The following is a 17,861-nucleotide window of genomic DNA, read 5'->3' as shown; positions in this document are numbered from 1 at the left end:
TGACCATTCTGGGTTTTTTTTGACAGAACAGTACGAGCAATCTCGGATAATGTTCTTGCCCTGCTTAAAAACTTTAAATGTTTCCATTATACTCAGAATCAAATCCAAACTCTTTAATATTACCTATAAAGTTTTTCCTGATCTGGTTTTTCCAATTTCATCTCTCTTAATGCTCTATAGGAACTTTCATGCCTCTTTAAAACAACAAACTCTCTCTTGCCTCCAAGCAAATAACATAATACTGCTTTTATTTATAATATTTTCTTCTCCATTATTCTGCGTATCAATCTACCCATATAAATATACAATGATCCTAACATGTAGCCTTTAAAAAGAATGAAACATCTGCATATGCTGATGTTAAAAGGTGTAAGAGATATTGTGACATCTGAAAAAAAACCCAATATACTTAAAAGGAATTCATCTTTGGTATTTTTCCCTCTTATATACATGCAACTATTCAGATACAGGTTGAGAAATAGATGAAGACAGGGTCACAAGAAAACTTTAATTTTCTATAAAAACCAATTTTATAAAAGCTGAAATAAATATAACTTTGGAGTACATTTGTAGCCAGCAAAACTAAATTTAATTTCCAAAGATTTTTTTAATTAAAGGAAATTAAGAACAAAAATCCTGAAATTTCAAAATAACTTCAAAAAATGTATTAGATTTGAGTAGCAGTAACTGAAATTTTAAGAAAATATAGAAAAGTAAAAGGAACAGAGAAAACAATCTAGAGTACATACCAACTGTTCAAAGGCAGCAGCTCTGTTTTGATAAAATGTGGAAAGGTCAACATTCTTCTCTGTAGGGCATAAACTAATAGCCTCAGTATAGCACTGAATAGCTTGTTCATATTTTCCTGCTTTAAAATATTTATTGCCTTTGTTCTTGGCTGCTTGGGCTCTATCAAGAGAGTTCTGAAATGAGAGGAAACAATTACCTAAAACTGATAATCAACATTTGTGAATAGACTCAGACCAGTGATTAAATGATAAAGTGATAAAAGAATAATGGGAGAACAGGATGACTGTTACAGAGCGAGTTGCTTCATATAAATAACTACATTTGATAGAATCTTACTAGAAGGGTTGAGCCAAAAGGTTTATATTTTTTAATTTAAAAAAATTCAGACTTTTTCAGTGCTTTAAATACCACTGTCCCATCATTCCTGTCAGCAATTAGAAGCAATGACAGCATTCAATTGTTTTCAGTATAATGAATATTAATTAAAACAGTGGTTCTCAGCCAAGGGTAATTTTAACCCCTTGTTTTAGAAAAACCCAGTTTCAGGATATCAGAACCAGCCACCAAAGGTAGAATATACCGTAAGATTAAAGAAAGAGGCAGCAAGGCTGGAAGATACCCATACCCCAAGGTAGAAAGAAGGGAGTTATATGCTTTGGTGGGCTGTAGCCAACCACAATGTACCTGGCCGTTAACAAAAACTATCAACAGGTCCAACTTCAGTTAAGAAACAGTCTAGGCAAATGTGGCTAGCCTGATACAACAAACTTGGCTGACCATCTCACAACTTTTTGTCCTGTAGAGTTTGAGATGTGTGTCAAGGTTAACCAAAAGACAAAATCAGTTATGACCAAGACAGCTGTGGTCATGTCAAGCTGGAGCCCTACAGGATATTTGACAATGTCTGTAAATATTTCTTCTTCATTTTTTGTTTTTGTTTAGTACTGGAGGTGGAACTCCAGGCATCCTACATGCTATGCAAATGCTCTACTACTGAGCTAAATTCTCAACCCTGGAAACATTTTTGATTACCACAATGAGGACGGGAGGTGCTACTAACATCAAGTAGATAGAAACTGGAAATGCTCCTAACATGATCAGATCCAAAATATCAGCACTGCCAAGGTTGAGAAACTGGTACAAAATAATATTACAATATTATTTTAATTTGCATTTTCTTCACTATTCATGTTTATTGGGTATCTGGTTTTCTTGTTCCAAAAACTTATTCAGTTTTTTTTCCTGCTCTTTTTCCATTAGGTTGTTTGTTAACAGTGTAGAATAGTTAGTATATAAAAACACTCTTGGCATTTTCACTACTGCTGTTATTCTATCATTTGCCATCAACAGACCTCCTACATACGAATCTGTCTCAGATCTGCTTTCTGTAGGACCCAAAACAAAACACATACACATCATGGAAAATGTGGAAGAATGGGTAGCTAATACCTACTGAGGACAGTTATGAAAACTTCTCTGTGGATAAAGCCAGTTTTCCAGTTCTAATCAATAATTTCAAAAGTTTTATGATATGTTTTTATGCAAAACTTGATTGTTAACATCATCTAACTTTAATACGGGACTACAGAAGAATGTATACCTCTAATAGGTAAATACTGAAACAAAAGCAACTGCCCCTCAAAAATAATATAAAGAATCTGTGAAAGCCAACTTGCTTGGGGCTCAGGGTATCTCTTAAGTTACATAGATGAGGTGGAGGTACCACTGTACTCACTCTTCTCTATTCTTACTTAATTTTTCTTTCCTGATTTTCCCCTCCATTTACCTTTTGTTTACCTTCTTTAGTATCACAGTACAGCTGTAATTTTTTTTAAGTACAGTGTACAAAAAAGGACATGTAGGAAACTCAAAAGTATGTAAGTTCATAGTATAACCGGCAATTTAAGTCAATTAATGTCAACAATAAATATGTGTATTTTAAAACTTGATTATGGGAACATGAAAGGAGCCAGGAAAAGCACAAATTAAATAAATGCAAAATCTACCATTTGCAATAAATTTAAGCATTTCCCCAAAGCTATGAAATTTAAGTTAATTAGCAACCTTGACACCCATTTCAATGAAAATAAGCTAGAACTAAGCTGACAGAGACACAACCACAGAATACAAGAGAAGACAACTGAGAATCCCTTATGTAGACTCCCTTATGTATAGGCCCTGAGGAGCAACAATAATGGTTACTATTGGAAAACTTGCATTTACTACACCTCTGCAATCCTCATTTCACTGGAGAGAGTTAAGTCAGATTAGAGCTTTGTGTCATCCAGATGGAGTGAAGATCCCCTTTAACCAAGGGACAAGTGACATGCATACCTTACCTCTCTCTTACAAGAGACCACACAATAAGGAATAGCTAACAATAAAGGAAAATCAACACATAAAAGAGAGGCACCCAACTCAGATAGAAAACTAACATCTGAGAAAGCAGGATAAAACAAATAAACAGAAAAAAAATTAGAGGCTGGATGCTAGGATTGAACCTAGGGCCTTATGCAAAGCACATGCTCTACCCAGCCCTCCCCAAAAAAATCTTAAAAACTAGACAAGTGCATTTACCCTAGAAATCCCAGCTACTGGGCAGGCTGAGGCAGGAGGACCACAAGTTCAAGCCAGCCTGGGCAACTGAGCAAGACCCTGCTTAAAAATTGAAATGTAAAATATTAAAAAGGGACCAAAGGGTAGGAGTGTAGTTCAGTGGTAGAGCACCCCCAGGTTTAATTTCAGTACTGCAATAAAAAACAGAAAAGAAAGAAAGAAAGGCAATACAACAGGGATTGTACCTAAAAGCTACTGATCTGGATCTGATAGAATTAAGGGCAAAAAGTTGGTTAGCACAATCATCATTTAGCAATCAACATCAGCCTTCTGCTATGTCAGGAACTTGATCCTATTTCATAATGCTAGGGCCAAAATCAGGCAGAAATTAAAATAAACATTCTGAAGGAAAAAGTCAAAATAGAAAATATACTACTACCAGTTTTTCAATAGAAGAAATTTTAATTTCATCCCAGAGAAATCTTTGTTACTGCTTTTCAAAGTCATTTTTCCTACTACCTTCTCAAGCTACACTAAAACTTTTTAGAATTAGAGGCCAAAGTTGGAAAATAAACAAACCCAAAGAAAATTTTGAAAGCTTATTTTTATAAACGAAAAACAAAGACAGAAAGATCTAAAATGTAATGGGAACATCCTGAAATACTAGTATTTTTCATGTGCTTTATTTTCCCCATTCAAAAGCTACTAAGGAGACTTGAAATTAGTTTCTAACTGATCTGAAGAACTGTTTTAACATGTTAAGTTGGATCATGTCTTCCTTTTCCTGTCTCCTTCAAAACCTCCAGTAACTAGTACATGGCCTGCATACAAGACTCTACATATACAGTTATTATACTACAGCCACTTGAGCCTCCTACATATAACTTTGGTTGGTTCAAAGGACACTAATCTCATCAGGTGCTGTGATGTGTGCTTAGAAACCCAGGTACTTGGGACTCTGAGGCAGGAGGATTGCTTGACAGGAGTTTAGGGCCAGCATGTGCAATACAGTAGACCTCATCTTTTAACATTAAAACAATGACGACGACAACAACAAAAACTATTCTCCTTTTAGAAAACAAAACAACTATAGTTTGAAAAGATTAAGTTCTGTGTATTCATTATCCATAAAGATACTACATGGGTATAAATTTAAAACCTATGAACACTGGTAAGAATATAAACAAATTAGAAAAAGAAAAACTGTTCTCTTCTGCCCACTATGTTATACAAAGTATTATTTGAAATAATTTACTAGAAAATTAGACATACAGGATTTGAATTGCTTTATCTCCTCATAATAAGGAACTGCCAACAGAGCTATCTTCATGATTCTGCTTACTAAATTCAACAAATATCCAAAGCCAAATTTTACAGATGATCCTGAAATTAACAGAAGAAGCAAACATCATTAACTGACTCTTCTGAAAAATTCTTTAGAAGAATACAGTAACAGAGATATGAGATAAGGGTCATCACAACCTCCACTGTTGCAAATATAACCTAGAGAGATTGTGAAATCTGCCCAAGGCTGGATTCAAATTCCACCAATCTGAGCTCAGATTGACTAAAAACTTTACTTCCACACTGCACGGATGACTGTGTTTTATTCTATGAAAAATATGAATCTTAATCATCACAACAATGCTTAGATTCACAATCTGGTACAACAAAAGAAACAAACGCAGGTATCATTATCTTGCTCATTATTTACTCCAAGGAAAAAGTCAACGAGTGAAAAGTATAGTTGAATTCATTTTTGTTGGTGTGCCTCCACTCTTCTGTTGGTCCTCTGCATTCACGGATTCAACTAACCATGGATTGATAATATTTAGAAAAACACAATGATGTTGATAACATATAGTTCAGTCTAAGATAGCTATTGGTTGAGTCTACTATACATGTACAAACTTTTTTCCTTGTCATCATTCATTATAGTTAAACTATGGGTATCTGTGGATGGTATCAGGACCAGACTCTTGCAGATGATGAGACTTGACTATACAACAAGCAACAGGGTAGTTTTTATCTTAAAGGAGCATACTAGAGACCAGTGCAGAAAACAAACAAGTAAATTGGCAGGCTCTCAAATGAACCACCACTCATCGAAACACTAAAACCCCAATCCACATTAAGAAAACACATATCAGGTGATTGCACCACTGACAAACAGAAAACTACTGGCCCATGGAATAGACTACATATATAATTACACATAAATACAAAACTATTTGGGTAAAACATAGAATCAAAAGCAAAATAACTCAGGTAATATATCTAAGAAAACAATGGAAAACATTAAATGTCTTTTCACTTTTCAATAAATATTTATATTTGTTGATAACACCTAGTCCCTACCTCTTAAAATTTAAAAGAGGCAACTCAACTCTGAAAAACAAATTTTGAAATAAAAGCTACAGTTATCAAAGTATAAATCATACAAATTTGGTGGGATACAAAGTAATAACAATCAAAGTTCACTAAATAAGAGTCAGTGAAAGTCACAAGAATTTGCTTTAAAACAAAAAAAATGACTGATAGTAAGGAAGGTACTACAGGGAGGAAAAATGATCCACATATGGAAATCTGGATCAGAAAAGGACCTGTCTCTAAAAACAAGTCCTGCAACATGACTACATTACAGAAAGCTTTCAGTGATGTATATCTGGCAAAAAGGAACTACTATAAAGTCTTAGCATGTGTTCAAATTATGCTAATGACATAGTCATTGTAAAAGAAAATGATAGAATTAGGCACATTAATCCATGTGGGAAAATAAAATGGGTATTAACTAACTTATAGTTATCACTTGTAATATATATTCATCATTTATATCTAGTTAAAATATATATAAAGTGGTTTCATAATGTTGCTCTTAAATGGTTTTTAGTCCCTTAATTTACAAATTCATAAAGCATATTGTATTTGAATCCCAGCTTTACAGAAGTATCAATCAACTCTGGAAAGCTTACAGATTAAGAAACAATCTTTCAATATCTACAGACCAATAGTTACTTTTATATGAACAATACTTACTGCTAATAAGTAAATAATATTACATGATCAAATCTAAGTTAGAATGTCCATCCTCATCTCCTGTACAGAAATTTTAAAAACTACAACCAGCTTCACCTACTGAATCATAATACAAAGTACTCTTTACCTGAGAAGAATCTACTTATAAGAATGCTTCTTTTGCAGCATTATGATTATAGGTCATATAAAAAAAAATCAAGTGATTCATAAAAAGTATACCTAAATGATAGGCTGGGATTGTGGCTCAGTGGTAGAGCACTTGCCTCACATGTGTGAGGCACTGTGTTCGATTCTCAGCACCACATATAAATAAATGAATAAAAAAAAAGTATACCTAAATGAAGTTTAAGACAGTTATACTGAATCCAGGATCAACTGAGAATAAAAATCAAAAGCTCGAGAACTTGAAAAACACAAACAAACAAAAAAAACTTACCACCCACAAATGCTCCATATGACTTACAATGGGGTTATATCCTGATAAATCCATCATAAATTGAAAATATCAATTTGAAAATATATTTAAAGGGTCAGGGTGGCAGAACCCTTTAATCCCAGCTACTCAGGAGGCTAAGGCAAGAGGATCATAAATTCTATGCCAGCCTCAGCAACTTAGACCCTACCCAAAATAAAACACAAAAAGTGCTGGGGATGTAGTTCAGAGGCAGAATACTTCAAGATTCAATATGCAGTTCTACCAAAAACAACCACCACCAAATAACAACAAACAAAAAAACCATTTACTATATCTAAGCTACAGGGCTGGTGTTGTGGCTCATGGGTAGAGCACTTGCCTAGCATGTGTGAGGCACTGGATTTGATCCCTGGCACCACATAAAAATAAAACAAAATAAAGGTATTGTGTCCATCTACAGCTAATATATATAAGCTACTAAACGTCAGAGCTTAATAATAGAGTATAATATAAAGTACTAGTTATTTACTTTGGTAATTCTTTGGCTGGCTGGGAATTGCAGTTCACCGTCACTGCCCAGCATCACAACAGAGTATCGTGGGGCCTCTCACTAAACTAGAAAAAAAAAATAAAAAGCCAAAATTCAAGGTGTGATGCTTTCACATCATCATAAAGTAAAAAAAAAAAAATTAAGTCAAAACATCACACACATATAAACATACATGTAGATAAATGCAGATGAATGTAATATGTCAATAAAGCCCTTAAATATTATTCAAAAAATAAAGCTTCATTCATTCCACAGAACACCTGCCACATGCCAGACATTGTATGAGGTTCTAAGAATACAATGGAACACAAGACAGCCAGTTTCAGCCTCCACAGATTCAAGAGCATGGTATTCAAGACAAGAATAGGCAACCCTGTTATCATGTGATAAGTGTGAGGGAAGAAAAAAATTGAGGATGTGATGGAATCACACTGTTGTGTGCTTAGGTAAAGAGGTATTTAAAAGAAAGTCTCAATGTTGGGACTTGAATGACCAGAAAGGGTAGTGGGCAGTGTTCATAAACTATCCAAAGGTCAGAATCCAGAGGAAGTGGCAAGAGATATTTAAGATTAAAGCAGAATTAATATCATGGTCTTACACCATGATAGAGAGTTTGAATTTTATCTTCACTGGAAAACCTCTTAATCATTTTATGTATGAGACTGATGGAGACATCAAAGATGAGAGGACAATACAGTTGTTTCTTGGTATTCCCAGGTGATCAGTTCCATAACCTCCACTTCCCATACCAATATCTGTGGATGTTCCAGTCCCTTATATAAAATAGCATAGTATTTGCATATAACCAACACACATCTTCTTGCATTCCTCTGTCTCCCTGTGCTGCTCAGGGATGGTCTAACCTCAGTAGCTGGGAATATAAGCATGTGCCACCATACCCAACCTCCTCCTGTGTGCTTTAAATGTAAGTCTTACTTAAGTAGCTGTTATATTGTATCATTTTGGGAATAAATACAATTTAAAAATCTGTACATGTTCAGCAGAGGTGCACTTTGTTTTCTGGATATTTTCCATCTTCAATTAGTTGACTCCACGGATTCAACTGTTAATAGGGAAGGTTTACTTTAATAAAGAGAAGAGCAATTATTCAGTTGAGAAATAAGAGCAGTGGGAATGGAGTAGTCAGCTCTTTAAGACATTTATGATGCAAAATTTTCTGAGTATGTTTATAGACTGGATGTGGAGAACATGAGAACAGAAAAGAAGGACATTTCTGGTTTGAAAAATTAGATAGATGAGGTGCATCAGTTTACAAGGGGTACTTTCAGGAAAAAGAGGAGATGATGTAAAATAATTGTGAGGTAATGAAATGAAGACAGAAAAGTTGGACCTCATGAGAGGTCTGAGCTAGAGACAAATTAAGGAGCCCTTGATGTGTAAGGGCTAAATAGGCAAAGGTGCTGGGGGGCTAGCAATATCCAGGGAATACGTGGAATATAAAAGAATGATGATTATGATAGAACCATGATGGTCACTAAACAGAAAAAAGCAGACAAAGACACTGGAAAGGAGTCTTAAGAAAAGAGAGGGGAAAAGCAAAGACTTTGGGAGGGAGGTGTCAGAATATTTTAAAAATAAGGCAAATGTAGTGTCTCAGTAGCAAAATTTATTAAGGAAAACAATGTGAAATACTGCTAAGGATAAAGAAAGGATATTATTGAAAGGTGTTCACTAAAAATTAATTATAAGTCTCACTGGTGATCCATACTAATTTTTTAAAAAATGACTAGAAACAGATCATTTAGGAAAGTCAATGATCCTTTTATTAAAAGGTTTAGGTATGTCTTCTCCTTTCTATTCTGGAAGGCTAGTTCCTAAGCATTTTGTGAGGGATAAGATTGTATGCCATGCTTGGTATATATTTGGTAGTCCCTAGGATAACTCAAATCCATATTGAAAAGTGCCATGGATAAGATGATCTTCAAAGAAAACTCGTCCAGGTATGAAAATCTATAATTCAAATTTTAAAAAACTTACTGACGCAAAATTGCACATAATGGCCAATTTTATAATGTCTTAAAATGGAATATAAATATATTCAATTTAATACTTTAAGTACCTTAATCTCAGACATTATCAACTGTGATTAGATGCTTTTCTTTAATGATATCCTGAAAATCCCATTAGTTAAAACAAATATGAAAAGCTATTGCATTTGCTTTGCAAGTTTTTGCTATCCCATAAAAAAAAGATAATACAACCTACACTGCACATGAAAATCCCAAATTCAAGACAAAACATCATTTGTTCATTTTACATTAAAGCAAACATAGGCCAACAGACAAAACTGAGATTTTTCAATTCTATTTGCCGATACTAGACCCTTAACAGTATCTGTTCTTCCTTCTCTTAAAAAATTCTAGGTTTTGGTCAGGTGGAGAAATACCCTTTAAGGTATCAGGATTCTGTCAGTTTTTCGATCACTGGAAGCAAATACTTTCCATTTACAAAATACACTGAGGTTGTCAATTTAAAGGTATTATTCAAACATTACTCCAACCACAGATAAAAAATTGTAATTAGTTATCAGTTATATTAAGATAATCTAATATTAATTCTACCACTAGACTACTTTAAAAAATGTCAAAAAGCCTTTCAATATTTATTGATCACCAACACTTAAAACATAGATTTGTGGTAAATGACATTCTTTTTGTTGCTTTACTAATCTAGTAATCCAAAGCAAGATTTCATGTAGAAGCCCAGATTCCACCATGTGAACAACGGTATATGCAAGTGTTTTGCTCAGTTTTATTTTAGTTAAAAAAAATAATAATTTTAAAGCAGTTCAAGTTACCCAGAATTCAAACTTAAAGTTTAAATTTTAGTAGATTAATAAAAAATTCTTTATAAAAACATTACAAAGTTATATAAAATTATATTACTTATAAAATTTAAAAAATGAAGACAATGCTGCAAAACTGAAAAGGGGATTTCAAGAAATTTAAATACTGAAAGGAAATTTGCTAAATTCTATCGAATACTAATGGTATAGAATCCTGGGATGAGATGGGGTGGTTGCAGCTATTAAAAAAAAAATGTCAAAACATAGTTTTATGTATACAACTATCTTTATTTTTAATGATTATTAGAGAATTGAGTACTTTTGTGTACATTTCATTCACCTACAGTTCTTCTATAATTAAAATTAAATGAAGTAGGAAATGACCAGGGAATTTCATTAACATGAAAATGACATATAACTAATTCAGAGAATCAATTTTCAGTGCTAAACGAAATAAGTGATTCAATATTTTAATTCTCTTGTTCTACTAGGATGATAGTAAGGTCAGGGAGATAAAATGACTTTCCAAACTAACAGTGGTGGAGGTCCCAATATTAAGTGACATTCTCTAGTTTTCATAGCTCATGGGTTCTTCCCTAGATTGTATCTTTTCTGATTAAAAATAGGCCATGTTTCATTCTTTCATAGGAAAGATCATATGGCTCTTGCATGGGCTAGCACAATGCTCCTCCCAAAAAACACTAACATATAGTAGTAATTCATTACTACATCAAAACTTGCATTAAAGCTGACTACTTAGCAAAAACATGCCTTCAGCCTGAAAGGAATGGAAATGACTCACATATGTGTAACTTGTGTATGTATAAAAAAAGTTTTACATGGGTATACACCTGAGAATTGTTTCAGCATAAGTTCCTCTGATTTGATTTGGTCAGGTACTACCACTGTGCAACTCCAGATTCAGAAAAAATCTTCCACCTCACCCAATCCAGGCATTGTTAAGCAGCCAGGCCAATTCTCCCATAGCTATCACATACCAAAAGGATTTAATGGTCAGTTCCACAAAATCATACAAAGCAGTTCACAATGCTTGGCCCAACATCAAAGAATCTTTATTAAGCATGTTAGGCTTGGTGATGCACATTTCCGGGGTGGTAGGGGGGGGGCTAAGATGCTTGCAACCAAAAAGTTTAAGAACTTACTCCCGTAGATTTAAAAAATATATAATAAAAAATAAAATAAAAAACACGAAAAGAAAATAGCACCATTATTTTAGTCTTTGGATGTTTTTTTTTGTTGTTGTTTGTTTGTTTTGTATATACAAAGCTTTCTAATCAATTTTTTTCGCCTTTACCGGGGTAGTTGCCAATGACACCCCCCTCCCACCCCACCCTCCGCACCAAAGAAAAAAACCTTCAAGAGAAAAGTGGTTCGTTTGAAAAGGTTCTTTCAACTTAGTTCTAGGCCTTGGAAATAACAAAAGCAATTCATGTCACAACGTACCAATCACTGGAATCTGGGTTCCTTCCTTGTTATACAAACATTTGCAAATGTTCCCAGTACCACCTCTAACAGAGATAATTGCTGTGTCACTGAGAAGCTAAAGACCTCTGAAACCTAAAGGAAAATGTCAAAGAATATCGAAAACCTGTCTTCTCGGGCTACTCCATTCCCTACAAAACAGCCAGAAACGAGATTTTCTAAATTCATGTGCTGCCGCTTAGCAGTTACCAACTGATGGGAAGGAAGCCCCCTCACCGGCACAACCCTTCAAGGAAACGTTGCATCCGCTCGGTTCCACCTCTATGGCCCGAGGCAGCTTCTCACCATTTCCAGGTGGGCACCGGAACCTTCGGGATGTCCGCTTCCCAGGGCAGGACTGGCCCTGCCCTCCGGGGTCTTTCGTTCGCTGTTGCGCTTCAGGCCGCTAGCGTCGCCCCGGCCTCCTGCCTCCCGGCGCCGCCGCTGCCGGGTCCACAGATACATGGCACCGGCGCCCAGCAGCAGGGGCGCTCCTACAGCCAGCGCCAGCTGCCATCGCGGCAGACCCCCAGTGCCCGGGCCCGAAGTCCCGCCGCCACCGCCCACTCCACTCCCAGAGCCGGGCGCAGCAGCTGCGACCACTGCTGCCTCCACCGGCTTAGAGGCGGCCATGTCGAGTGTCCTCTGCCACCGCCTCCCTGACAGTCGCGGGCGCCACAGTCACTAGGTAGTGTAAAAAGGAAGACCCGACCAAGCAAAGGAAAGCAATGAGCCAGAGAGCACGCTAGGAAGCGAGAGCGGACGGCAGGAAAGGGCCAGAGGTCACCGGAAGCCCAGGGCATGCCGGGCAGACGGGGCTTTGGGTCTCCTCCCTCTCAACCGTGGAGGGGGGCGTAGGGGAGAATCACTTCCGGGTTGAGGGAAACCGTGTGTGGTGGGCGTTCCTGGGCAGCCCTTTCTCTTTCCTTTTGCCTCACTGCTGTTTAGGGGAATCACTTCTGGGGTCTTGGGCCTCCAGCAGTAGCAGATATCATCCTGTCCACCTTCAGGGTGGAAGGACAGATGGCCCGCTCGCCTAGCGGAGAGGAGGAGAGCGCGCATACACCGGGCTTGCCGTGTGCGGACGATCAGAGCACTGGGTACGCGCCGCGGGGCACTCTGATTGGGCGAGAGAGACGGAAGAAATGTGGAGGTTATTGGTTGGCAGGGGAAGTGGGCGGGGCGTAGGCCGAGCTGTTCAGCTGATTGGTAGGTTTTGGATCCCGTTTTCCCGTTACCGCCACGTTGGCTTTACTTGGACCTGCGCAGCCGTTAGCTCTGCTGTCCGCGTGTGGAGGAAACCAACTGTTTGGAAGGACATTAAAAACGAGCGAGGGAAGGGTTGAATAGCTTACTGAGTCGCCCATCTTCTAATCTATACCATAGCGAGATTTTAGTTTGGATGAATTTGAGGTTATGGGGGCAATAGCAGAGGGCAGAAAAACTGAGTTGAAACCGGCAAAGCCAGGTTGATTCCAGTCCAAAAGGGGTTGAGTGGGATTCCTTGAGTCTCAATCCGAACCAGTTACGAAAGCAATGACGTGTGTGTCGTTAAGAGATCCTGGAACTGAGTAGGCGGAAGTGCGAGGCCCCAGGCTTTCCACCTGCTTCCAGCCTTCCTTTATGTGGTTGTATCTTGAGCAGGATTCCATCCGACACCCTAGCCCACGCAGGCTGCCTGGAGTCACGCGCCTGCCCCAACGCTCTGATCCGCCTACCCTCGTGCTCGTGCTTGTTTTGCACTGTCTTCAGTATCTCCTTCCCAAAATGTGATTTCAGTTCATAGGTTTTATATCTCTAAAAGCTTACATATGAAAATAACCGTTGCAAGGTTGTTGCAGTTAACGGTATTTTCAAGAAAAAAAGACAAGTAGGAATAGAGAATTGAGAATCCATAACTGACTTCCCGTTTCAGGCATACTGGCTTGCAAAGCCTTATATTAAAAATTTATAATCATTCTGCGTTTAAATACAAGAGGATTCCCAACATAAAAGAAGTGTTATTCAAAGACAGAAAGGACATAAATAAGTTGTGCCAAAATGGACTGGATAAAATAGAAATACTTAAATTGGAAGTATTTCAGGATCATTGCTTTTCTTTTACTTCATTACTAAATAAATTGGGTTCAGGCAACAGGATTTGTTAGCAACAAATGTAAGAAAATGGGCTAAAAATAATAGCAGTGGAATTGGTTTGATAAAATAGTAATTGTTAGAGATGATCTACTTTCTCCCTTCCTGAACCCCTTTAACTCCGAATGGCAATCCTCTTGTCTCTTCAGATAAAATTGGCCTTTTTGGGGTTTTTCTGTCTTAAAATTTCAATTTTCTATGTCATTTTGGGAGATTGTAGGTTGCTAGTAATTATAAACTATTGGCAGGAACTAAATCGTTGAAGATTTAAAAAATCTTTTGCTTGTTATTGAAAAAGGCGATACATTATAATGCTTGACTTCCAGAAGTTACAAAAGGTGTACTGTGAAAAGCCTACCTCTGGTCCCTGTCCTCACACAGTTTCCCTTTGCAGAGGGCAATCAATGTTAGAATTTCTTGAAACATTTTTTATATTAAGTAATACTTATCTGAAGGGTTTACTTGTTTGGTTTTATTTTTACTAAAGGCATTTGTAAATTAGTTTATTCTTGTTCCTTTCATAGTTTGTAAAGAACATCTCATTCCATTCTCTTCCATATTCATCTCTTTTCTCCCATTTTCTCTTCAATTTTCTCATTGCAGTGTAGAGCAGAATTAATAATGTTATTGGCTTTGCAACCTTGCTGACTGGTTGCATGCTTTCCCTGCTTTGAAATGGTAAAAACAGCTGGGTTCAGTGGTGCACATGTCACCTGAGTGACTGGTGGCTGAGAAGAGGATTGCAAATTCAAGGCCAACCTCAGCAGCTTCACAAGACATTGTCTCAAAAAAAAAAAAAAAAAAATTACTGAGTGTGGCTCAGTAATAAAGTTCTCTTGGGTTCAATCCCCAGTACCAAAAGGTTACAGTAACAATTTAATTAGATAATAGTTAAAAAAAATTTTTTTTGAGGTTTGTTGCAAAATAGTTGACAGGTTTAGTTACTGAATTTTCTCACTATTAAAGGAGAAAAGTAAAACTATTCTAAAAAAATGAAGTTCTATGCATATTAACCTTTTTTTTTTTTTTGGTATGTTAATAGAACTCAAAAGAAACAGCTTTCTCCTTTGGTTTGTATTTTAGGAAGAAGGAATTCTAGCTGAGTGTGGTAGCGCATGCCTGTAATCCCAGCAGATCGGGAGGCTGAAGCAGAGGATCAAAGCCAGCCCCAGCAAAAGTGAGGTGCTAAGCAACTCAGTAAGACCCTCTCTAAATAAAATAAAAATAGGGCTGGGGATGTGGCTCAGTGTTTAAGTGCTCCTGAATTCAATTCCTAGTACACCCCCTCCCCCCACCCCTAAAAGAAGGAATTCTAATGGATGATGATTTGGAAGATGTGAGTTTTTATTCTAGATTTTAGTACCATGAAACTTTTTAGTATCACTGTGGGCAACCTTGCTTTTTATAGAATGTGAGGGGTGGATCAGATGGGTTTTAAGGCTCTTTATTTTTTAAAATGGTATGATTCTTTCCCAACAGTTTTCATTGCTGATGAAAGTCTTTCAGATTGGTACAGTTGGTAGATTGATAGCTGAATTGGGGGGTGGGGGGTGGGGAGGTGTCCCAGACCTTTGAGTCCACAAACATGCTTATATGGAGCACATCTATACACAGCTCTATACTTTTTTCTGTCTTAGGTTTTATTCTCTTTTTATCTTCACTGAAAAGTTACTGGAAGAATTACCTGTACCTGTTACTTCTACTTTTTTATTATCCATTTGAATCCAAAATTTGTTATAACTTTACAATTACTCTGCTACTACTTTAAAAGTCACTAAATTCATTTTTGTTTTTTTGTTTCATAACCCAGTACTTGATACACTGTCATTTCCTCCTTCTCTAACCAATATCTAGATTGATATTGCCCAACAGAACTTTTTGTGACGTTTTAAGTATTTTAAATGTATGATGTCCAATATGCTAATCACTACCCACATGTAGTTACTAAGCACTAAACTGCAGTTACTATGATTAAATATATTTTAATTTTATTTAGTTTTAATTGATGTAAATAGTTTCATGTGGCGAATGGCTATTGTATTGGATAGCACAACTCTATATAGGAATTCATAAGAATGTTATTTTGTCTGCAGTCTCCATTAGTAATCAAAGTAAACCTCATTGCTTCAGGTTCCATTTCTTTGCAGATAATCTCTATTACCTTGTGATGCAACTTGTCTCTTTACCTCATTATGTTTTCTAGAACTTTCTGAGAAGATTGCTTGGATGCTTTGTTTTTGTCAGAAATATAGCTCTTCATCTTCCCTCCCCATTCTTTGTTTTTATATAATCCTTTTTTTCCCTCCCATTTTCTCATGAGGGGAAAAAAGAGGATTATATGAAAGGTCGTTCTTACCTTATTAGTGACCCACGCTTGAAATCTTAAACCTTTTAAAACCTCTTTTTCAATCCTACCCACCCAAGTGCACATATAGGCACATGTAAACAGAAAATCAACTGTGAAGTCTTCAACAAGATCAATTTCTCTAATATAATTTTTTATGTTTTTCTTCTCTTCATATCCTTGCCACTTCCTCAGTTGAAATATAAAAACACCTAAATGTATGTGACACATAACATGTTTAATAAATATGTGCATTTTTTAGAACAACTAATCACCTCCTGAATATCCCAACTTTTAATAATATTACACTGGGGTTGGAATTTCGACATATTGATTGCAATGGGGAGGCACAAACGTTTAGTCTATACATTTATCTTATTTTTTCTTTTTCCTATTTCCTTTATCTTTCCTCAACCCTGTGTTTGTTTTCCAGATACCCTTCCTGTCTATAGTACCCCTCTTCTGTGTGTCACCCTGCACTTTGATTTCACATACCTTTCCTACAGTATAACTCCAATTGCACCCTTGAATCCAAAGGTTTTTAGAACCTCTCTACTTCTATGATAAGGCTAAATGTTTCTAGTCACTCATATCTCCCTTCATATGCTTCCTTATTCTCCTTGATTCACATTGTTACCACTCAGCAATGTTTGAAATTATTTATGACCTTTCAGTAGGATGTAAGCCCCATGTTACCAGAAACTTTGTTCATCTTGTACTCCACAGTCCAGTAGATAATTGGTGTGGTGGTTAATTTTATGTGTCAGTTTACTGGGCCACAGGATCCCCTGATATTTGTATATAAATATTATTCTATTTGTATCTATCAGGATATTTTGGGATGAGATTAACATTTCAGTTGACAAGCTGAGTAAAGAAATTTGCCATCCCAAATGTAGTTGCTGTGATCCAATCAGCTAAAGGCCAAAACAGGACAAAAAGCCAGACACATCGATTCTTGCTGGACTACCTTAAGTTTGGACACAGATCTTTCCTGCTTTGGACTTGAACTGAAACATTGGCTCTTCTTTGGTTTTGAGTCTGCTAGCTTTCAGATTTGAACAACACTATCAACTCTTCTGGATTTCTTCAGCTTGCTGACTATAGATATGGGACTTCTCAGCTTCCATAAGCATGCTAGTAAATTCCTTATACAACACACATGCAGTATAAAATAATTATATTCTGTTTATAGCTCTCTAATCTATATATGTCTCTTGTCCATCTATAACTTGTTCTATTTCTCTGGAGAATCCTAATATAAATCTTGGTATCACCAATGAGATGCTATTGTAATATATAATTGAACATCTGGAATTGATTTTGGAACTGGGTGATGGATATAAGCTAAATGAGTTTTAAGGTGTATGCTAGAAAAAGCCAAGATTGAAAGAACTGTTGGTAGAACTATGAACCTTGAAGGCAGTTCTGTTGACAGCTAAGAAAGAAATGAAGAAACTAGAAACAAAGCTTCCATATTCTTAGAGAATAGATAAATAGCCAGATGTGGTGGTACATGCCTATAATCCCAAAACCTTGGGATTGCAAGTTCAAAGCCAGCCTCAGCAATTTAGCAAGGCCCGGATACAACTTAGGGGGACCCTATCTCAAAATAAAAAAGGAAAGCGTTGGGATGTTGCCCAGTGGTTAAGCGCCCCTGGGTTCAATCCCCAGTACATAATAATAATAGTACATATATAAATAATTTTGAAAAGAATGTTGGTAGGGATATGGATGTTAAAGGCCATTCTGGTGAGGTCTCAGAAACAGGGTATATGTTTTTGGAAAC

The 17,861-nt window shown here is 36.6% G+C and overlaps 2 protein-coding genes across 18 annotated transcripts in view; one reads left to right on the top strand and one right to left on the bottom strand.

Moving 5' to 3' along the window:
- Tomm70 (translocase of outer mitochondrial membrane 70) overlaps positions 1-12,375 on the bottom strand; it is a 33,607-nt gene extending 21,232 nt beyond the window's left edge. Inside the window, exons 1-2 of one of the 2 annotated variants that reach the window (XM_005335060.5) lie at positions 11,902-12,372; positions 750-923 (exon numbers count right to left, since the gene is read on the bottom strand). In XM_005335060.5, coding sequence (XP_005335117.1) covers positions 750-923; positions 11,902-12,228 — 501 coding nt within the window. In that variant the 5' untranslated portion in view covers positions 12,229-12,372. Of the gene's footprint in view, positions 1-749; positions 924-11,901 lie in introns of both variants that reach the window. The other variant, XM_078044377.1, reaches the window with a different exon arrangement.
- An 84-nt stretch (positions 12,376-12,459) lies between these two features.
- Positions 12,460-17,861, top strand: part of LOC101955320 (transmembrane protein 45A) — a 135,758-nt gene continuing 130,356 nt past the window's right edge. For 4 of the 16 annotated variants that reach the window (XM_078044380.1, XM_078044382.1, XM_040270467.2 and 1 more), the window contains exons 1-2: positions 12,461-12,695; positions 14,812-14,925. The gene's annotated coding sequence lies outside the window, so the exon portion shown is untranslated. Of the gene's footprint in view, positions 12,696-14,811; positions 14,926-17,861 lie in introns of all 16 variants that reach the window. The other 12 variants (XM_078044384.1, XM_078044385.1, XM_040270468.2 and 9 more) reach the window with 6 other exon arrangements.

Source organism: Ictidomys tridecemlineatus, chromosome 3 (assembly GCF_052094955.1).
Source record: "Ictidomys tridecemlineatus isolate mIctTri1 chromosome 3, mIctTri1.hap1, whole genome shotgun sequence".
NCBI lineage: Eukaryota > Metazoa > Chordata > Mammalia > Rodentia > Sciuridae > Ictidomys > Ictidomys tridecemlineatus.
The sequence above is the reverse complement of the archived record's forward strand: the minus strand, read 5'-3'. Positions and strand labels throughout refer to the sequence as shown.